The sequence below is a fragment of the Pelecanus crispus genome, chromosome 8, assembly GCF_030463565.1.
Source record: "Pelecanus crispus isolate bPelCri1 chromosome 8, bPelCri1.pri, whole genome shotgun sequence".
In the NCBI taxonomy this organism is placed as follows: Eukaryota; Metazoa; Chordata; class Aves; order Pelecaniformes; family Pelecanidae; genus Pelecanus; species Pelecanus crispus.
Window position 1 is genome coordinate 19519393 of NC_134650.1, and position 21562 is coordinate 19540954.

A 21562-nucleotide genomic window follows, 5' to 3' on the forward strand; every position below is an offset into this window, starting at 1 on the left:
TTACATTATGTGGTGTTATAAGCACTTTAACAAAAATTTTAAAAGGTTCCTACTTTTCTATGCTGTTATTCCAGGATTGTCAGGTGAAGCCAGTGTTTGCTCCACTTTATAAATGAGAGTGTAAGTTTTGGTTTTAAGATGCTACCTTTAACTTCTGTTAATGCTTATCATGCTGAACTGTACACATTAGGCTGTTAGTTCTATTTTGGTACGGTAAAGTACTATTCATGTTAGTTCTTTCCAAAAATCTATCAGTTTTGTAGCATCTTTCACCCGTAGTTCTGACAAATGTTCGTAAGAGCCATGCACGGTAGGTAAAGAACTCTTGTTTGCATAGTCATCACTGAAATAATTCTGTGCTGGATGTGGAAGGGGATAAATGGTTGCTTGGTTGAATAGAGACAGGATTTCAGTGGCATTGTAGCGTTCACTTCCTTTCCTGGGCTTTTCTTGGACAGGCGCGTTAGGTGTAGGGGTGACGAATGAGGGAGGGTATTGTATGGTCATTACATTTTGTGCATTGTTTCCAGGAGGATCATGTGGATAAGAATAAGGAGGGGGTTTTGGTAAGTTTGCATTTTGTACTAATGTTTGGATTAGATCTGCACGGTGCCTGTGCCAAGACACAGCGTGCAGCCAAAGCAATCTCCGACTCGCTGGTGTAGGAGCGGCAGTGAGTGCTGTTTGGCCTGCCCAGCGGTGGAGCGGCACTGCGTGCCTCAGCGGCACGGCCAGCCGGAAACCAGAAGGCACATGCCTCCTGGCCGGCGGTCGGGCCGGCTGGCTGCTGGCAGGTACGCTCCACTTCTCAGCCCAGGTGGGCCCACAGCAGGGGACAGTTCTGGTGAACAGTTGCGTTAGGGTTGCGTGGCTGTAGAACGACACTGTGCCTGCGCTCAGCCCTTCTGAGGGTTCAGCATTTCTGGGGGCAGGGGGTGGGGAGTGCTGCAGTAAGGGAAAGTCGGCAGGGATGCGGGAATATCTGGTGTTTATTGCTGTAGGGGAATGTGGTGGAGTACATGGGCTGGAGAGGGGTCTCTAGGAAAGGAGTGTTGCAGTGGGTAGATGGGAAGGTATGTGGGTGAACAAAGAACTTTGAGGGCGTAGGTAATGGTGAGTGTGGTAGTGCTGAAAAAGGGAGCAAGGATGGGGTGGTACTGCGGTACTGCGGTAATAGGAGGATGTGTGGCTTAACAGCAATAGGTAAAACCACACCAGGCTGCTCACTGGAGCTGAGCGCTTGTGATTTAGATCTTCACCGAGTGACAAAGGTGCACTGAATGAAGCAGCACAGCAGCAGTGCGTAGCAAATGTCAAACAGGAAGTAAAGATGCCAGTTGCAATGAAAAATCAAGTGGCATTACTAAAATAAAAACGTATTCTAAATTGCTACTTTCCTTTTTCCCTTTTATGTAGTAAAATCAGTGATGTTTTTGTTTTTCAGATAAACCTCAGTGTCATATGCAGCTAGTGTGGAATTATGCACAGTAATTGAAATAAAAACATAAAGAGGAGGTGTGTTTATAATGCATGCTTCATGGCCCATGCAGAAGCACTTGCATATAAGCACATCACAAAAAGAAATCTGAATTGTACTGACAGGTCAGTTGTGTAAGATGTTGAGGACCAGAGCACCTTGAGCCAGATGTGTGAGGATATGCTTAATTTTAAGAGCATACCAAACCCACAGGTGTGATTGTTCCTGTGCTTAAAATTAAATGTGTTTAAAGGCTCAGCTGAATCAGGACCAGAGTGCTTAGCTTTTGCCGGCTTGAGCCTTGGAATACTTGATACAGCAGTGAGAAGGATTTTCATTGGGACATCTGCTTTCAGCCTCTTAGCACAATTTAAAAATGTTATCCAATACTATCATAACTTTCTTTATTAATTGAAAGGGATGGAGATATACCAGCTGTAGCCCAAGCCAGCAGAGACTTGGGTGGCTAAGCAACAGAAAAGGCACCATATTGAGTGAGCCAAAATTCAGTCTCAAAGTCATTTATTTTAACCAGTGACAATACGTTTAGACTCTAGTGTTTCGATTTGATTGATGGTTTAATATCATATATAATTTTTTTAATGAAGGGAACCCATTTAAATATGTTAACATTTGCACTAGTAGTCTCCCATGTACATAACTGCATTTAATCATTACTCTGATTGTTTTTGTGGTTGTGTAATTTGTATCAGCAAAATAACTATGTCAAAACCATCTTATCTTAATGAAAAAGACGGTTACTTCTCTTTTATACGTACTTCTTACTACACATGTATAAAGGCAGCAGCAGCCTCAGTCTCAAGTATATTGCTAAATGTATAGCTATCACTACGAGTGCTGTCAATTAAGAAATCAAAAATATTAATGAACTTAGTGTCTTCTCTAATTCTGCTTTGTTTAAAGCCTTGTTGTGATTCGTTGTCATGTGAATCAAGTAATTCAATTTCAAGACTTTTAATGTTAAAATACATCATCATTAGTGATGTATCGGAAGATTTCACGCCCTTAATAATGGTGCTAAATGAAATTGGGAATCTCCTCTTAATCATCCAAGCTGTGCTGTAGTTTACACAAACAGTTTTGGGGACGGAGGGAAGTTTAGTTCCGCGAAGTAACAAGTATTGTACAGAATTCATGTATGGAAACAAAAAGCGGCGATTCAGCTCGCAGCACAAACTGCTAGAGGTGTCAGTGTTGGATGTGCACCCTCAGGCTAGGCAGCTGGTGTATGTATGCTTTTGTTTATCAGTTACTGGTTTATGTAGCCTTTAGGCCAGCACATGAAACAATCGTTCCTACAGGGTCAGCTGCTGGTCAGAAGCAAAGTAAGAAAAGACTTTGCCTTGAAACGCGTCAGCCATAATTTTAGTGCAGCTGGCACCTGCTACTGGTGCACAGCGGGAGGGTTAGAGGTCAAAGAGGCAGTTGTTCTAAACTCAGTGATGGCTTAAAGGGACTTGTAGATTAATCTGCTTTATTAACTTCTGTATATTAGATAACTATTGCAGTGAATGACAGTCCGTCTTTCTGAATAAGTCCCTTCACCTCTTTCTCTTTTAAATTGGCTTTTGAGTAATGAATATTAAATAGAATACATTTCAGGGTAATTAAATGAAAACATTAGGATGATGTTGTTTTACAATCATATCTATAAGTTTCTTGTATATTTATCTTGCATTATTACTGTTCATTGCTTTTTGCTAGCAGAACAAAAAGCATAAATGTTTCAATTAAAGAAGAGGAACTGGCTGTATTTCTCAATAACCTTGTACCTTCTGTGCTGCATAAATATTTTCAAAAAGCAAATAAGTTTAAGGAGAAGTATAAAAATGTTTTATTCTTTGTTTACTCAGTGCAGTGTAATACTTTACATTACTTGGAAATGTTTTGGATTTCTGCTGGCTGTGGTTGTTTTATATAAAACACTAAGAGGTGCTGGTTTGGGGAAGGGCAAAAAATATTGCCATTCTGTAGAATCTAACTAGTGATATGAATAGCACCAATAATTTTGTAAAGTTCACATTATAATTCAAAATCCAGTTAGAAGTGATGCTTGCAGTCTGGAAAGAAAGCAATATCTTTACAAAATGGATAGGGAAAGGTAACAATCCATTCCATGATCTGCTACTGGCAGATTTGCCATGTGAGTAATGAAACTCGTTCTCAGTGAACAAACACCCTCCCCTTCCCCCATTTAAAAAAAAAAAAATCAAATTTAAAATTCTAGAATAGCAGCGGCTTACAAGGATGCTTAATTGCGGTTGGATATGATAGCAGTGGCCCGTCAAAGCATATAGTGGATGAGATGATGCTTGTGTGGAGATCCGATGCTTGATGAGGCAATTGCTGTGGCCTTCTGACCTAGTCAGTGTTCATTTTGAGCAAATGGAAAGGTATGTGTGAGGTGAAAAGGGCTGTTTTGTTGCCTAAAACTTTCTAATGACTGGCATACATTGAATAGGTGTCCATCTTAACCTTGGCAGACTTCCAGTTTTCAGGACTCTGGAATTGAACCTCAAAATCCACATTTTTCCTAGGCTAATAAATTGCTGTCATTTTTGTTTGTTTGTGATCCTGAGATGTATTTGTGTGCTCAGGATGTCTTCTGAAATCAGGAGATCCAGAAACTTAGTTTGTTGGGTTTTTTCCCCTGGTGTTTTCTTGTTGGGGTTGTTTCACTGAAAATTGAGATTCTTGTGTATTTACATGTCTCCAGGAGCCTGTGGAGCTTAAAAATAAAATAAAATACCTTTTTTTTTTTTTTTTTTTTTTTAAATCCCAATATCACAACAGATTGAGATTTGGAAAAAATTGTTAGTTTATGTATGTTAGTTTATGTCAGCTTAGCTGTCAGCTTAGCTTAAGCATAGTTTAGGTTAGCTTAGTTTAACTTCAGCAAATCCTCCCAATGCTTTGCTGGGCACATCAGAGACAAGGCAGTTTAGCTATTGAAAAAGCACTAGACACAAAGGACTACTACGCAACATGGGATTTGGCCTTTCAGTATAACTATGTTTCTGAATTCATGATTCGTTTCCCTTTAAAAAAAAAAAAAAAAAAAGAAATAAAAAATAAAAATGAAGTGTGTGCAACCATTCTTTAAAATCTTTTTAGCGTGACAAGTAAAGTAATCTTCCATTGATACTTAAAAGTCCATCTGCAGAAATTTAGGCAGAAATGTTAGAGAGACGCAATATCTATTGAAATGTTGAGTGTCAAACTGCCAGGGTAATGTATTTAGTATGAAATATAATATTCAGTGCATTTTGTTTTGATGACTGCATGAAATAGCCTTGTGCTCTTATCCTTTGTTGTTGTTGTGAAAGATGATATTCACTAAGAAGTGTTGGTGACTATTCAGGACACAGTAGCGATATGCTTATTACCATCTTTATCATCTGTCTTTTATGTTTATTTGCAATAGCTTTGGTTACAGTTCAGTTCATCAGGATAGCAAAAATACTACTTATAATTGTTCTGCAGAAGAAATTAGAATCAATTTATGAACAGTCTGAAAACAGAAGAGGTTTGAAATCTGTTAGACAATTGGTAATTAATACTTGGATTAGTCTTTGCAAGTTCTACGCTAGCAAGCTGCTCTGCTTCCGTCGAGCAGAGTAGGCCACTTCGCTTTATGGACAATCCTTGAATAGTGGTTGGAGCCAAGCTGCTGGGTTTCTTATACTCTGATTTTCCTCAAGGTGTGGCTTAAAAGCCCAGCCTGCCTCCCTGTCCCTGCTGATTATCTCCATATCAGTGCTAAACTAAGGTAAATATGGGTAAAATAATTACCCTGGTTCTAATTTTCTGTGTACTAGCGGTTACTGTTGCTGTGTGGGGGATGCCTCTGGGTCTGCTGCTGGCAGACATCCACATGGTTTGAGCTTACGCTCAAGCTGCCTGCAGATCCCAGCTGCCTTGCGGCAAGCAACGTCAGGCCTCTTGTAAAAGAGATCTACTACTAAGTAGCTACTTACTACTAAGTACTACTACTACTAAGAGATTTCTCTTAGTGTTGCTGCAAGGCCAGGTGGATTATGTGATACATGCCAGGCTGGACTTGACTTGCAGGTGAGTGCAAGCTCGAGCCCAGCTTAAGGACTTGCTCCTTGGTGTGTGGGGTTTGCATCCCTGAGGGTTGCGCTGACCACAATTCCACTCAGTGTCAGGATGAGTCCAGTTCAGATTCAGGGATAAATGCACGCTCAGTTTGAGACCTTGAAGTTCCTTGGACAAAAGATTTAGAGCTGATCCCCTGTGCAGCCTTTCCCTCCATATACAGCTTTTTACATTTCTGGAATGTTTCTGTAGGTTAAGTTTGAGATTAACCTCAAATTGGTTCTAGACTAAATTATTTTATTTTTCCAGTAATAGCATTTTCTGACCTTCTCTTCCCTCCCCACGTGACTGGTATTTTGGAAGGCCTTCCTGTGATAGAGATTTCAGAAAACTAATGATCCAGCAGGTAAAGATCCCAATTCCTATGCTGAAATCCAGGTGCAACATTGAAAATCACCAGGTTTTTTGTGCATCAACTCCCAGCACTTGATACAAGGGAAGGCACTGGTGAATTTCTCAAGAGCTGGAGACGAGAAGAGTGATGGCTCATGTTTGAGGAATTTAAAGAAGATGCACACTGTAAGTCGTAGTGTCAGTTAAGGGGAAGACTGAAAGATTTAGACATAGGACCATTTACATTCCTGAAGATAGACTCTTGCTGGAAGGCACTGATGTAGATGCAACTGCTGTTCTCTTCTCCCAAGAGGATTAAATAATCTGTAACTAGTCATTTGGTCAGAGATGCTGGTAGTAGACACAGACTTCATCCTGTGTCGCCTCTCAGGTAAGAGTGCTGGCTGTGCAAGAAAGGGAGAGGCTCTCACCATGCAGACTGGAAAAAAATGCTTAAGGATCATCTTCTGAGATGAGACTAACTGGGTTTACAAAGACCTGAACCTAGTTGCTGTGTCAGATACTGCTAAAAGCAGAGGAGAATGTGTATTAATTTTTTTATAAGATTTTTTTAACAGCTCAGCCTTCTACACCAGAGCAACCTGAAGTTTGTGTTACAAATTATGACAAGTTCTGCATTCTAAAAGTCCCGGTTAATCACAGTTCTGTCATCTTTAAAAACAGCTGTAATGCTGTATAGTCATAGCCACTTGTTTAGAAATGGCTGAATCTTAAATAAACAGCTTAGGTTAATTTAAAATGATACTCTAGTATCTGTAACTGAAAATCTCTGAATGCTACCAGCTAAAAAATGCAGATTAAGCATTGATGTCACAATTTTAAATTATTCCAGCCTGAGGTGGAATAATTTGCTGTCTATCAGGGAGCACAGATGGATAGGCAAAAAGAAGCTGTGCAGATACATGAGTTTGTAAACATCTGTCAGCTACACCAGATATCCAAATACAAAATCTAGCACTTCAGGCGGCATATGAGTATGTGACATTCAACAGAGGGTTTACATGAAATTCAGCACAGACAGAAGCAAGTCAGCACACCCTGGAAGGTAATAATTAATGAAATGTATCCCCTCCTCCCTGCAGAAAGAGGAGGTATTTCATTCATCAGACGTCTTCAGTGTCGCTGCAGTTAACTGTTCCGCTTCCAGTATTTAATGTAGCCAACCCTTAGACTAGGCAAAACTGCTCCATCCCATGAGACTTACTGCTTTACTCTATAGGTGAGTCTGTAGCAGCCAGCTGGCATCTCTTCTCCATCCCTAATGGATGCCAGCTCACCCAGGAGCATAGTCTCCCTTAGGATAGATGGACCCAGTTCTGATAGGTGACACTGGACTGAGAATCATAGTCCTTCACATAAAAAATTCAGATGCGACTGTAGTTTGAAAAGAACACATTCTGTCATGTTAGAATATGCCCTCAAATTAGAGGGAAGAGATTAAAATTGATGTTTGAAAATGTGCTAGTGTAGGGCAAAATCTTTCGCTGTGAACATCGCATGTGCAGGACGTAGCTGCTGCCAGTGTTCCAGCTCTGTTGCACTTACTCCCTAGCGTAGCTCAAACATCTGTTTTGTGATGCTGTCGACTGCTTGAAAGGCGGTTCACTACTGGCTAAAGGTAGGAAATGATGAAAGTAAACCTTAGTTTTGAAAAGTCCAGTTTGCACTACTGGTCTATGGTATTGCACTGTTAACATACATGTTTATTTTGTACATACATGTTTATTTTAACAGGAAAAAAAAGAAACTGCAGTGGATCTAGTGTAGTAAATTTAATGGACGTATTGCACGTGCTTGTTGTTAGCATTAAGCTATCATCCTAAATATATCCTTTTGAGTATGTGCTCATGTTTCTCTTTGGGATACAAAGTCAGGTTTGGCGTAAGTTAGTACAATCTTATTTTATGATTATCTCTGCTGGCTCATGATTTGGACCTACTTCAAGTGAATCTCCCGTACTCAGCCTTTGGCAAGTTCTAAAGACATATCCAGGAAAATGCCAAGCTCCACACACTCTGTAACTTCCATTTTCACATCTATAGCCATCCCTTCTGAACGTTGGGAGAAAAAAACTCTCCCAGCAGGATGTAATGTATAACTGATAGTAATACCCTGTGAAAGATGCACTTAAATCATATTTCAGTCCATCAGCTGCTGGCATATACTAGTTCATGGCATGCAGTGTGTCACCCAGATGCCTTGTCCTGACATCATGATTGGGTTTTTTCAGCCATTTATAGCTTAATGTTTTCATAAAAGGAAACCAAAAGGCCAGACCCAATTGAACTATACCAAATTGACATACAAGATTGGGTCCCTCACAATTTTATTAAGTCTTGATAATTCCTGCATCTTCTTTAAGCTTCAGCTGTTGAATCGTGAAATTTTAGTTATTAATGTTTATTTACATATATATATTGAAGTATGTATAAATAGGGTGAAATGCTATATTCTGTGAACAGACATCTGGAGGAATCTAGCCTGTATAGGCTGAAAGAAAAGCTTGGTCTGAGGGTAGCTTAGAAGCCTCAGAGCAGAAAGGGTGTTGAGAAGAGCGCTGTGCTTGCGTTAGTCCAGTTTCATGGACTGCCTGTGTTTTCTGTCTTGATGCCGCCTTCTCTCTCTCCCACCCTCCCTCCTTCCACAACTCCTTCCCTTTTCCTGTACATATAATGAAAATTAGCAACAGGACGGGAGAGGGTTGAGAGGGTGTCGAGAAAGAACGCTGCTGTAATGTAACTTGGTCCATTATTTGGTGCTAGAGGGTGAGGCTGCCCATGTCAGCCACAGCACCAGCCTTCCATGCTTCTGCTGCTCTGGAACAACTTCTTTAAAGCTCTTTGTTGGTCTAATGTAATTTCATAATGCAGGAGGACAAAACGCATGATTCTTAAACTCTTATATATGGCATGTCTCAACTGATCTGCTGTTCCTGGCAGTTAAATATTTTTTTTAGTTCAGGAATAATGGGCTGGTTCTAACTTTCATAATAAATAAAGGCTTTAGTTTTCTTATTTCATCTGGAAATTTTAGCTTTGAACATGGAAAATATCAATCTGAAAGTTAGGCTTTCTAGTAAAATAAATATTTTAAAACAACAGATTAAAATTTAAGGTATTTAATAATCTTGGAGCATTTAAATCTTCCTAATATTATTAGTAAATGATGATCCGTTTATTGATATAGGAAGAATTGATGATGAAAGAACTGAGAACTCCAAAGGACATTTAAATTAGTAATCACAGCTCCTAAATTAAGAGCAGACTGTCTGGAGCTAGAGCTATAAAAACCTACCAAGTTTCATATGCTAAACAATGAAAATCTGAATCTTTTTCAGATCTGAATGGAAAAAAACCAGTCTTCTGACCAGCCAAGTGTTTGGTTAAAAGATGTGTATGTTCTTAGATGATTCTAAATCTTTTGTAAAGGAATACATACTGCTGTCTCTGGTGTTAATATAATGTTCTTTATGTTAAAATGTGATTAGTTGCAGCAAAATAAAATATTCATCCCAACATATGGGAGAGAGAAATGAGTTACGGGACCTGCAATGATGCAAGTGCTCTCTATTGATAAAGTGGAGCAGCAAAAAAAGCCTTTTTAATGGAAAGGCAGCTTCTTTTCCAGCTTGCTTTAGAAAAAGTTTTCATGATGAGGGTTATCTTGACCAACATTTTCCTCCTCCACCCAAGAAAGAAGGAGGCTCTGAAGGAAGAGAGGCTCTGAAGAATTAATTTATTGGAAGAACAGTTCTTTATTCTTGCCTGTGCTGTCAATAGTTCCTTTTGTAAAGAACAAATGTGTCAGGAGAAACATGACTGAACCAGATAAAGTGATGCCTTATGTTTAAGATAAGAGAACAGAGGCAAGGTTGCTGTTTTGAACTAAGCAGAAAATAGATTATCTGCTCCCCCACCTCCTTCCTTTTTAATGTCTCTTTCCCCACCTTGAGACCTTGTTTTCTGCCTGAGTCAGCATGAGGACTTGTGTCTGCCCCACGCCTCAGGCAGCTGCCCCGGCTGCTGGAGTGCTGCTGTGCTGCAGTGGGTCTGTGGCAGGATCCAAGAAGTCATTTTCCTGAAAAAAAAAGTTTCCGTTTCTACCAATACAGTATTTTCCACCTAGAAAACAAAAAATCCGTATGTTTGATCAGTTCTGCTTCTGTGCTCTGTGCTTTGTTTTGCCATTGAGTTCCTTTTGTGATCTCCAGTTAGATGGTAAGACTTTTGGCAAAGGTGGAGCAAGGAGGGTGTGCCATAGCATGGGTTTCCCTCTGACACCTGCACGCTAAATACATGCAAGTCCACCTGAACCCCACCAGCTTCTGCTGCTGTCTGGTAAGAGGGACTGCAGGTCTAGCAGCAGCACAACCAGAATTTGGTGGTGGCTGGAAGGAGCTGAGGAATTTGAGGGGTTGCCCCAGGCTCAGGCTGTATCACTGTGGCTTTGCGTACAGACTTTGTTCGTCATTCATCCCCTCTGAAAATGTGATGGTAATGCTGATGTATCTCAGTGGCACGCTTTGAAGCTAACTAACATCTGGGAAATGTTCTGCAGTTCTCAAAAGAAGTGAAATAAAAATGCAGACAGTGCTGCTGCTGTTGGCTGCTGAACGCTTGCTCATGTACCTGGGTCCAGCTGATGGCCTCAGAGTGAGCAGGGTCACTGGGGCAGCGGTGCTGGCCAGGTAACTGCATTCATCTCCTCATTTGTAGATGTTATTGGGCAAGAGCTCATCTTCAGAAAATGCTGTATCGTTTCCGTATATGTTGCCATCATAAACACAAATATATGTAAACGTGTGTCAGCAAATGAAATATTAAGAAGGTGGGACATTATTTCAGAGCCTCTCTCAGAAGCTTAAAGAGTTGCAGTTTCTTCATGACCTGAACAACTCAGGGGAGCAACAGAAATGGGCATATATGTGGAGCTGTGTGTCGAGTATCTAGAAATTCTTTCCTGTGTGGGTCGGCTTGTTTCTCCTCGTTACAACAGAGTCAAATCACTGATCACATGAGGTCTGAAGGAGGAAGCCGAGGATGTCACTTGTTCTGTATTATGTGAAAACAGTAGAGAGGCGGGAGAGGGGGAATTAGTGAAATTAAATGAAAGCCTGATACATCTGCCCAAGAAGGAGTTAAAGTCTGGTACATCACCAGTAAATGTGCTATTTGCTGAGGCAAAGCTGCATTATAAAGTAGCGTGAAGCTCCTCTAGATGAGCTCTATTGCCTTGCAGATGAATCTGTGCAGGCTGCCTCCCTTAGACAGAAGTTCTTTCCAGCAGGGGTGGTCTCCTAGTGCTTGTTTGCGGGTGCAATCTCTCTTGGAGTGTGTCAGCAGCACTATAAAACAAAGAAGGATCTGGAACACAAAAGCTTGCTGTAGGCTCATGCAGAAGTAGCACAGGAAACCAAAGCTACAGAGTGAAACAAAGCAGCACTAATAGTTGTGAGAGAGAAACACAGAAAACAGGAAAAGGAAGTTTAAGGCTGTTATGGATATTGGTGCCCTTCATCTTGGTGGAATTAGGCTCAGTAATTGCTGATGGTCTTCTGCCTGTGCTGTAATGCACCCCTGACAACCTCCGACCGACGTCTTGATATGATAGATAGATGTTTTCCGCGATTTTATGCATGCAATTCCTAATGCCAAGCTATACACCTTGATTTTTTTTTTTTTAAATCTTTGCAAGAAGTGGGATGTCTAAGACATCTGCAAAGGCAACATGATAGGATTCCAAATTGTCCACCTCTGCAAGTAATAGACTTACATAACTTCACAAGAGGCATTAATCACTGTTCCAGAGAGCTCATGGGCAGATGTTACAACCTTGTTCATATTAGTGCAGTGGTACCACTAGTCCCAGTAGCTCCTTTAAAAAGAGGCAATTTTGTGTGAAAGGATTAGTGCTTGGTGGTGTTGTAACTGTCTAGTCTAATGGAAAGGAACGGGTTGACCCGTGAAGAAAACAGATGTACGCATGTCCGGGTATGAGACCTAGCTAACTCTTGAATGGAGTGGTGTTTCCTACACGACTAATGATTTCTAAAAGGGTCCTCCTTCATTAATGCTTAGAGTGAGAAGCGGAATTAAAAATGTTCGACAGTAGGATCTTGTCAGAGGAAAAGCTTGGAAGTGGGAGGGAGGCTTTCACCGTTTCCTGTCCTGGTTGGCCTGTATCAAAACACGCAATTAATAGTTAGTGTATGTAGATTGCTTTATATTGGCTTTGTTTTTTTGAATTGTAATGCTCATCATATTCCTTGCTTCTTTCAGTACTGTCTGTACTACTTACGCACAGAGACAAATGAGTGTTTCCAAGGTGAATTTGGGGTCTTTTGGTCATCTTCCATATTTAGGCCAAAAACTTTCCTAGAATATTTGCTTTGCAGTTCATTTGCAATTTAGTAGCAATTCTGGGCTAGCGACCTTAAAGACATCCTCATGAGTTGTTTGATAAAGCTGGAGTTTGAAGAGGAAGCACTTTCCCTCTGGGTCAGTTGTGAACTTGTTACTGAGCATGCCCTTTTTAGATTAAGCATCACATTGAAAGTCTTTCTACATGCATCGCACTTTTTCTAAGAAATATGGGTACGTCAGTAGTGGTGCTCTACATCACAGCTTGAATGAGTTTGTTTAATTACTTAAAAATGTATTAGTGCTTGTGCAGAGGTTTTGAATTGTTTGCGTTAGTTCCAAAGCAGTATAGAACTGGTTTTGTCCTGTGAGTAATGAAAAGTAGTTTGCCTGATATATAAACTGTGAAGTCAGGTGAAGAATTGGCCTTTCCCATGCCAGACGGTATGTTCCTAACTTGAAAGCTCAAATAATTTATGGATATCTCTGTTCCAGCTGATTTGTAGTGCTAGGATTCATCCTTTTCATTTAGTGAAACATGCTGTTTGACTTCGCCTTGGTCAGTTATTACAGGCTAGTTTGCAGTGTGGCAGCTCTCTGGAGACCCTGCTCATAGCTACTTGTTGGCCTAGAAGAAAGGTTTTAATGATTTTCTACTTCCTCTTTGTTTGGTTTTAGGGTGTAGATATTTTATAAATGTGAGTCAAACTATTTACTGGTGACATTTTACAAATTTTCACTCTGTTCAATCTCTGAGTAATGTTTTTAGGTTCATATATGTTGTGGCCTATGGCATTTTGAACTAACGTGTCTCAAGGATATCTTAGAGCATTTTATCTTTAAATGGATTCTATAGTTATTTTGTAATTTCTTTTTACGAAAGTTGTGCGAATCCCTAAATAAGTCCTACCCTTCCTAGCTACACACACCAGAGGTATAGAAGCACAGCAAAACCAGAAGAGGCTTCAGGGGGAGAATATTCCATGTGGCATTAGCTGAAGGCTCTGGTCACATGCCAGCCAATGAGCAAAGTGAATTATGTACCTTCACTCTGGGTGCCAATAGAACTTAATTTTATGAGTTGATAGATCTCAGTGCTTCATAAAGTTGATGAAGTGGCTTTATCCCTGCTCCGTGAAGTAAGTCACAGAAGTAAATGTCTAAAATGTCTAAAATCAGAGCCTGGATTTGTAACTGCGATGGAAATGGTATAGATTTATAGACTTCTTGCTGTAATCAGGATTGCCTTCATTGAAACAGGGAGTGCTCCCTTCAAATGCCTTGCAGTGTCATGCTTGAAGAAAGGTGGATGTGAGAAAACCAGAATCTTGAAGAGCAGCTAGGGATTAATCTGAAACTAATATAGATTACTGGTCGCACATGTATTGCTCTCCTAGAATTAGTGTGACAACGGGGCAGATGCCCATAATAAAGTCAAAACTTGTACCTTAAATTAGCCCAGCTCTAAATCTCAATTCATATTTGTTTTAACTTCAACTTTTTCTTTAGAGCCGAGCTTTGACATTCGTTTTCTTTAACTTTCTTCACCTGGTAGTTTTGGTTATGGAAATATTTGTTTGGAAGAATGACTTTTGTGATACCATGCTCATATATGAAATACCAGTGGTTTCAGCATGGCTAGTTAAAGGTTCATTAATTTTTCCTTCTTACCACATCACACAGTATAACAACAGTATCCATATTAATGTAAAATGCCTGAATTTTCTTTCAGATGATGTCAATTCTAATGAACACCATCATTTTTGAAGACTGCAGAAACCAATGGTCTGTGTCAAGACCACTGCTTGGACTTATACTTCTCAATGAGAAAGTGAGTATTTAAGAAATTCCACCAGGTTCACTCTTCACATGCCCAAATAGTTGAAATAATAATTTCACATAGAACAAAGCTGCCTGTTACCCTTCAAATCCCCCATCTCTTTCCTTGGGACCTTGCTCTATGATGCTCACATTGGGAGTGGAGAGTGGGGTTCGTATAGGTATTTTACAAATTAGTTCACAGAGGCTGAGGGGCTTCATTTTGATGAAAAAAATCCTCTCAAACCTTTACCCCAACTTTTATACTCAACCTTAGATCATGCAAGTATATAATTAACCTTTTTTTAATAAATCTTATGTCTTCGCTTTTCCAGAATTAAGCAGGAATAGAAGTTATGCAAGCTCATCTGGCTTTTAGGTAGAAATATGAAACAAGAACACTGTGGAAATCACATCAGAAGAATTGCTTCCTAGAAAAATAGTTAACCAATTTCTGAAGGGTTTCACAGGAGCAACTAGCTTTGGGGGGTATTATCTGAGCGCTTACACTTAAGTACTCTCATTGATTGCCATTTGGATTGTGTGCATCTGTGGCAGATTCTGTAAACCAGGAAATACTCTGCAATTTGCCCTTTCAATAAAATCTGAAACTATAAATTTGGATATACCCATCATGTTTCCCTGGTGACTTAATAGAGACAATATTGTCTGAAATGGAAACCATCTGAGTAAACGAATGCAAGTTGATCTAAATGTGTGCATTTTTTGTATGGCAAGGCATTGTTTCTGAAGATATTGACCTGTTGTATTCGCCATACTTCAGAGCTAGCTCTAACTTTATTCTGAATTGCTTTATCTTTTGGGCAGTCACAAGCCTCAGTGTATTACTGCTTTGGAGAATGAATTGTCTATACAATAAGAGGGTGCTGGAAAAAAATAAGACACTAAGATTAGCAGCAACCGCATACATTAAAATTCAAACTGAAATCCCAGCTATGGAAGGAAACTAATAGAAGAAGAAAATATATCAAGAAGAGAAGCGCTGTCTCATCATTCACCTGTGCTGAAGGATCCAATTTTAGCCATATCCAATAGCACTGTCATTCATCTTCTTGGTGTGTTATTGTGATTTAAATCCAAGCTCTATAAGAGAGAGCAGTTCTTTTAAAATGATTGAGAGGGAATAAGGGCAAATTCAGTGTTTAGGAAAACTTTATGACATCACAATATTATACTTTACAGATGGAAGCAATATTTCCTACTTTGGAAGGAAAACTAATCATTTTCTATCTGCTCTGAGTCACTGCATCATTATAAAAGTGGGAAATAAGTAGTTTTGTGCATTCCCAATCTTGTTCAAGACGACACTTTTGTTTATATAATGCTTCTGATTTATAGCATTTAAGTATTAGCCTGACTACATATTAATTACGTGGTTTTGATGCTTCAGTATAAGAAGAAATTAAATACTTCACTTGAACATAAAACCATGGAGCTGTAAATCATAAGGAATAAATTTGTGACTGGCAGAATATTCTTTTTACTGAAATTAGACTAGTTCTAATGATTATGTGTTTTGCTTAGCAGACATGGATATGTACAAGCACCTTTACTTATGAACAAGCCTTACATTTCTTTTGGAAAGGTGGAGAACAGGAAATAGAATTTACAGTATTTGTATTGCCCCTTTTGCATCAAGGTTATTTCGTATTTGGAAAAAGTAGGACACATACTTACATATGGCTGTAAAAGTCATCTTTTCTTGGTTCATTTCAGTGTACTGCTGGTTTATTTATTGGAAATGGGTTCCTTTATTTCAGGTAGGGTCTCTATCTCTACAGTTCCTGAGATAGCAAGGACGCATTTACCATGTTTTACCACTTGTTCACTTCTTCTTCTGTTTTAATGAGATCTTCTTTGCCCATAATTCATCTCAAAGGGAAGGCATCAGCTTTTCTTGGGGACTTGGAAAACCTGGGATTTATATATGTTTGCACCACTAGGGGTGATTATGCCAAAATGGGTATCGTACGCAGAGTCCACCCTAAAACAACGCTAAATCTTTTGAGACAGCATCAGCTTAGTATGAAATGGGATGGTTGCAGGCTCCTGACACTGTTCCCATACTGAAGTGCAGCGGCAAGTTTAATTTAAATCCTAGTGGCAAGAGGTTGGCAGAAAAAGCCCTCTGTATCCTGATAATGTAGCAACAGTATCTCCTCCTTGCTGTTGCACTTCAACCGAAGAACACAGGCATTCGAATGTACAGGCAAAAGTGATATTATGGCAGAGAGGCCCTGGAAACCCCAGGGCTCAGAACAGCTCCATAGTGTTGAAACAGTGGTGCCAGGGGAGAGTCTTCAGGGGGATGCTGTACTCATTAATGCTAGGCAGAGATGTTATTCCTTGCTGTTACTTGAGGATGCTGTTAATATTTTCCATTATGGGTTTGACTGAAGAAGTTCTTGGAATGCCTCTTTTCTAAAAACAACTTGTGGACGCTGGACAAGATCTCGGGGTTGTGGCCTTCTCTGCATTGAACTCTGCATTTCTCACCTGGAGACAGGCCTTCTGGGAATGTGTTTGATGCAGGCAGATATTTCATCTTTCACACCAGCTCCCAGGTGATTTTTAGTTTTGAGTTTCTAAGTAGTTTGGGACCCAGCTATTTGATTAGCTGCTGCTTTCACTTCCAGTACTGCTGCAGTGGTCAGCAAAGATGCGTAATACAGGATGTTTCTGGTTTGAGAGGAACTGGATTGAGGGCGAGTAATTTGCCAAGCAGACATTAAAGCAAACACTTCCTATAATCCTGTTGAGTTGTCAGGGTTTGGTGTTAGAGTGCTATGGTTTTACTACATTTTCTTTCGTTGTCGCACATTTTTTTCATGTGTACAGGGGAATGGTAGTTTTGATGGAAAAGTGTGTTTGAGATCCGTTTAAGGTTTAAACAGCTTTAAACCTGTTAAAGGTTTTTTAAAAAATCTAGCAAACAAATCACAGACTTTTGTGCTTTCTGACACTGTACAACACTCTACAAGTTACATTAACTTCAAAAGTCTACTAAATTTTGCATACTAAAAACTGATTTTCATCCTACCTTTAACAAGTTCTTTTATTATACACATAAAATTTGGGGAATACCAGCAATACTATTCTTGACTGCAATATCAGACTGCTCAGAAACTCTGCCAGGTACTTGGGCACAGGTTCATCAGAATGGTTCATTCTCCTCTGAATTACTGCGTGTATCAGTGCTTATACCACGGATGTGCTTATGCCCAAGGCCATAAGACTTTGACTGGCACAGCCAATATAATAAACACTAAACAGGATTATGTGACTTGCTTGGCTGTAGTAGTAGGGTAGTAGATAACACTGGAGGTCCCCTCCCATTCAGTAATTGTAGACTAAACCTAGATTTTTCTAATGTGATAAAAAGTTCTATTTTAACTAGTGTATAAATCTGCCAGCATATAATGGGAATAGTATATAGAAAACCATGTAGATTACTTAGCTTCTAAAGAAGCAAAGGTGAGTCTGTCCCATCACAGCACTGAAGTTATTAGAGCCCACAGCGAGGTGCACAAATATGCATCATTCTGAAAAGACTTGAAAAGAAGTCAAGGATGTTTCTGCCACCTCTCTTAGGTGGCTTGCTATCTTGGAACTGGTTAAGTGGCCAACACCCACTGGTAAAGTGGAAGATCACCTGTTGGCACTAAAATTCAGTCATGGTATACAGCTGAAGCTGGTGCACTTCAGGAAGGCGGCATCTGAAACCTGATTCAGATAGACCTCTGCATGCTGTCAGCCAAACTCCTCTCCCAGAGGGCAACATGTGAAGCACTTGCTCAAGAGTGCTGCAGATGTAGATGAAATAACTCTGGGTTTAAATTTCCAAACCTCATTTTTAATATTCTTTGCTTTGCTGTCATAGTACTTCAGTGAACTAAGGGCAACCTTGATAACCAGCCAGCCTGACAACAAACGTGAAGTCCTTGACCAGTGCTTCAGGAATCTCATGGAAGGAGTCGAGCAGAACCTTTTGGTAAAGAACAGAGACAGGTAAGTTCATAACACATAAGTAAGCTGAAAGAATAAAAGAGAAATGGAAACTCTGACTGGAAAAAAATATAACATAGGAAGTATTCCCAGTAGCCTTAAACTGCAGTTCCTTTTGAAAGGAAGATAATATCCTATCAAAGAATTCATCCCTGGACTTAACAGTTAGAGCCTGAACATTTGATAATTATGTATTTCCTTGGTCAGAAATGTATTTCCTAATTTAATCCCAAAGTCAAGGTTTGCCAGGCTGCAGCTGCTGCTTTTTCACTTGGGAAAAACTGCTTTATTTCAGTAGGTGAGCCTCAAGAGATTCCTCTTTCCAACCTTAAACCCCTCTGATAAAACACTCGCTTCAGCCTCCAGCAGTGCTGTTGCTCTGACAGAGCCTTTTCTTGCTGGTGTTGGGGTTAAGCAACTGCTTGTGAAATAACAGAATGAGAAGGGATCCAGTGGGGCCACTTACACATTGTAGATAAATGAGGCAAGGATATTTTTTTTAACATGATTCACAAATTCACCCAATCTTGCCCTCATTTGAAAAATAGAAGCCTTCACAAAAGAAATGGCGAGTTTGTCTGCATTTGATGTTCACACTAACATTTTGTTACTAGCTAGCTGCATTTTCTCTTCTATGTGCATTATTCAACCAAAGTAAACCTTGAAAGTATAGAGATACAATCTAAGTCCAGACTGTGGGACTTCCTGGAAAGCTTGAAGCAAACTGGAAAGGGGCTTGGAGAGAAGTGAGGGCTAAAACCGTTTGGTGATTTTATTTCTCTGACTTCTTCCCTGTTTGTTGGTGTGAAAATTATGTTGAACTTGTTTAATTCTTAAATAGTTTTGTGTTAATTATGGTCTCCACAATTTTGCTTCGTTTTCCTATTAAATTCTGGTACTAAAGGTGTACTCTCCTTATGGCCTGACTCTGGATGATAGCCAGAAACAGAGGAATTTGGAAGCAAACCCAGAGAAGCACAGAGATCACATCCATGGCACTAATAAATCAGACAGACTTTCTGTGTAACTTGTATTATGGATCAGCAGAAAATCTGGGGAAAAGGCAGCCACCGGGAAGGAGGAAAATGCCTGTTAAAACAAAGAAAAACTCAGCTGGCAGTGGCAGGCTGTAGGATGTAGTCTGACCTTAGAGCTGTAAATGCCAAGGGGAGTCACTTGACTCAACAGTCCTTCAGGATTTAAAAGAAAACAAAAAAAGAAAAAAGAAAAAATTAAAAACTGGGTAAAGCTTGTTCTTATAACTAGATAGATTTTTAGTTCCATATATATTTTTATTTATTGAAGGCAAGAAGTCATTAAGACAACATTGTTTTCTGAGAAGAACATACTTTGATTTGAAGTTTCTCTGAGCTGCCCTATTCTGACAACTAGCCTAGGCTCAGGGAAGGTGGCCGAGCTCCCCTGTCACCTCCAGGCAGGCAGTGAGGCATGGTAGTTGGGCAGTGTGGGGAATCCAGCTCTGCTGTCTGTGCTGTCCCCATTCGGGGCGTGGACAGAGGTTTCCATCACTTCGGCTGCCAGCAAATATTAGATTTGGCAAGTGTTAGATTCAAGTATCTGTGGATTTAAAGGGGATTTTCATCTCGAAGCGCTGGGGAGTACTCTGAGATCGGCAGTGGTGTGGAAGCTCTCAGAGAGCTTTTGTGGAAGTGCAGGCGGGGAGGGATGGGTGCAGGTGTGAGGGGGATAGAGATAATTCGGTTGAACGAGCAGCTCGTCTGTCTCAGTAGCATCCGCCTGTCTAACTTGGGAAGACTTTTAAGCCATCACTTCCCCAACAAGCAGCATGAGTTAATACGATGGCTTTTCTGTTTTCAGCTCTTGATTTGTAATCCTTCTCAGATTTATTCAGTGGAACAGGAGCTTCTTTTAACTGTGATTGTTTAAAATTGAGCAGAAATCAATTTCCATTAGTAAGGAAATAAGCACAAATGTAAAAAATTATGAATAGAATAAAGAATGAACTCATAATTGCATCCTGTATTTCCACACACAGCAAGCCCCAGTTTACCACACTGCTGCTAGACATACCCATAAAGTACAGTACAGGAAGGATTATTACCCCTGGTCCTACAAAGAGACCTTTGCTGAGATCCCATCAGTTTTGCAAGCACCTGTCCACCAGTCCTTTGCAAGAAGCAGCCCTAAGGAGCCGTTCTTTGGGAGACTTTATTAGCTTCGCTATAGCGAGCCAGCAAAGTCTGACACAATCAAAGCGAAGAGCATTGAGGCAACAAACAAAAGAACATTTGAAAAACCCTAAATGCAGGATGCAATATATGTTTCTGACATTTTAATTCATTTTTTGTGTGGTTTTTGGTTGTTTTTTTTTTTTTAAGTACATACATGAGATGTGATAAATGGCAACTGAACTCTTCATTTCAGGTAAGGATAGACCCAGGGAGTAGATCAGATTTGGGCTGTCATACAAGCCGAGTCAGAGTTGTCATTCAGTCTCAGGTGTGATGACACCAGGCGGATCTCCCATCCTACACCTGCCAGTAGAGAACTGTTGGGGAATATTTTTGTGAATTCATTCTGTGCCAGATGGGTGATGGTACTGCATTTCACCGAGAGACAGGTTGAACTCTGACACCACTCACGAGGGAGGAAGGTAGGTCTGAGAGAGCCTAGGTTTGATGACCATCTGGATATGTCCCAAAGAGCCCTTTGCTGGAGGTTTGGGAGAAAGGATGTGTTCTGGGTCACGTGAGATGGAAAGGTTTCTCATTGCATTCATTTCCCAGCTGACTTTTAAAATGTTTCACACTGCTGGTAGGCTGAGTTTATAATGCTGCCCATACACGTTTACATGCTCGTTGTTATTTTATAGGACTGGTTTTTGAGGGCAGCTAATGATTTTGTTTGTGAGTTTTCCTCTGTTTTTCTTTCAATCTAAAATTTACACTATAGTTACTCTTTTTACTGATTCTTGAAATACATCTCTCAATATTAGGTCTCCTTTAACCAAACATCTGGGTTCTCTTTTTCCCAGGTTCACTCAGAATATGTCAGTCTTTCGAAGAGACATGGCTGAAGCTCTGCGCAGCGAAGGGGCCTCGGATCCCGGCAGTTTAGATATGATGAGCTGACAGTGACTTTGGAAACGGAGCACTGATTAATAAACCAACTCTGAAAGTTGTGGGACCCTGTTATATTGTTAGATAGATTTTTGACCCTTGTGAAAACTATTTTTTTAAGATGTCTTCTGCCTTTTTATATCTCTGGCCTAAATGTAAGGATTTATAATAGTGAAAGCAATGGAAAATCAGCCTTAGTTTGAAGAACATTTTCAGCCTTTCTTACCAAAATTTATTATCCTGTTGTTTTATCTTTATGAAATGTTTTAGAAACAGTACCTAACCAA

General features: G+C 40.0%; 1 protein-coding gene across 1 annotated transcript in view; it reads left to right on the forward strand.

Moving 5' to 3' along the window:
* RANBP17 (RAN binding protein 17) overlaps positions 1-21287 on the forward strand; it is a 164354-nt gene extending 143067 nt beyond the window's left edge. Inside the window, exons 26-28 of the mRNA XM_075715220.1 lie at positions 14063-14161; positions 18050-18177; positions 21191-21287. Of these exons, the coding sequence (XP_075571335.1) occupies positions 14063-14161; positions 18050-18177; positions 21191-21287 (324 nt within the window). The remainder of the gene's footprint in view (positions 1-14062; positions 14162-18049; positions 18178-21190) is intronic.
* Positions 21288-21562: the final 275 nt, after the last annotated feature.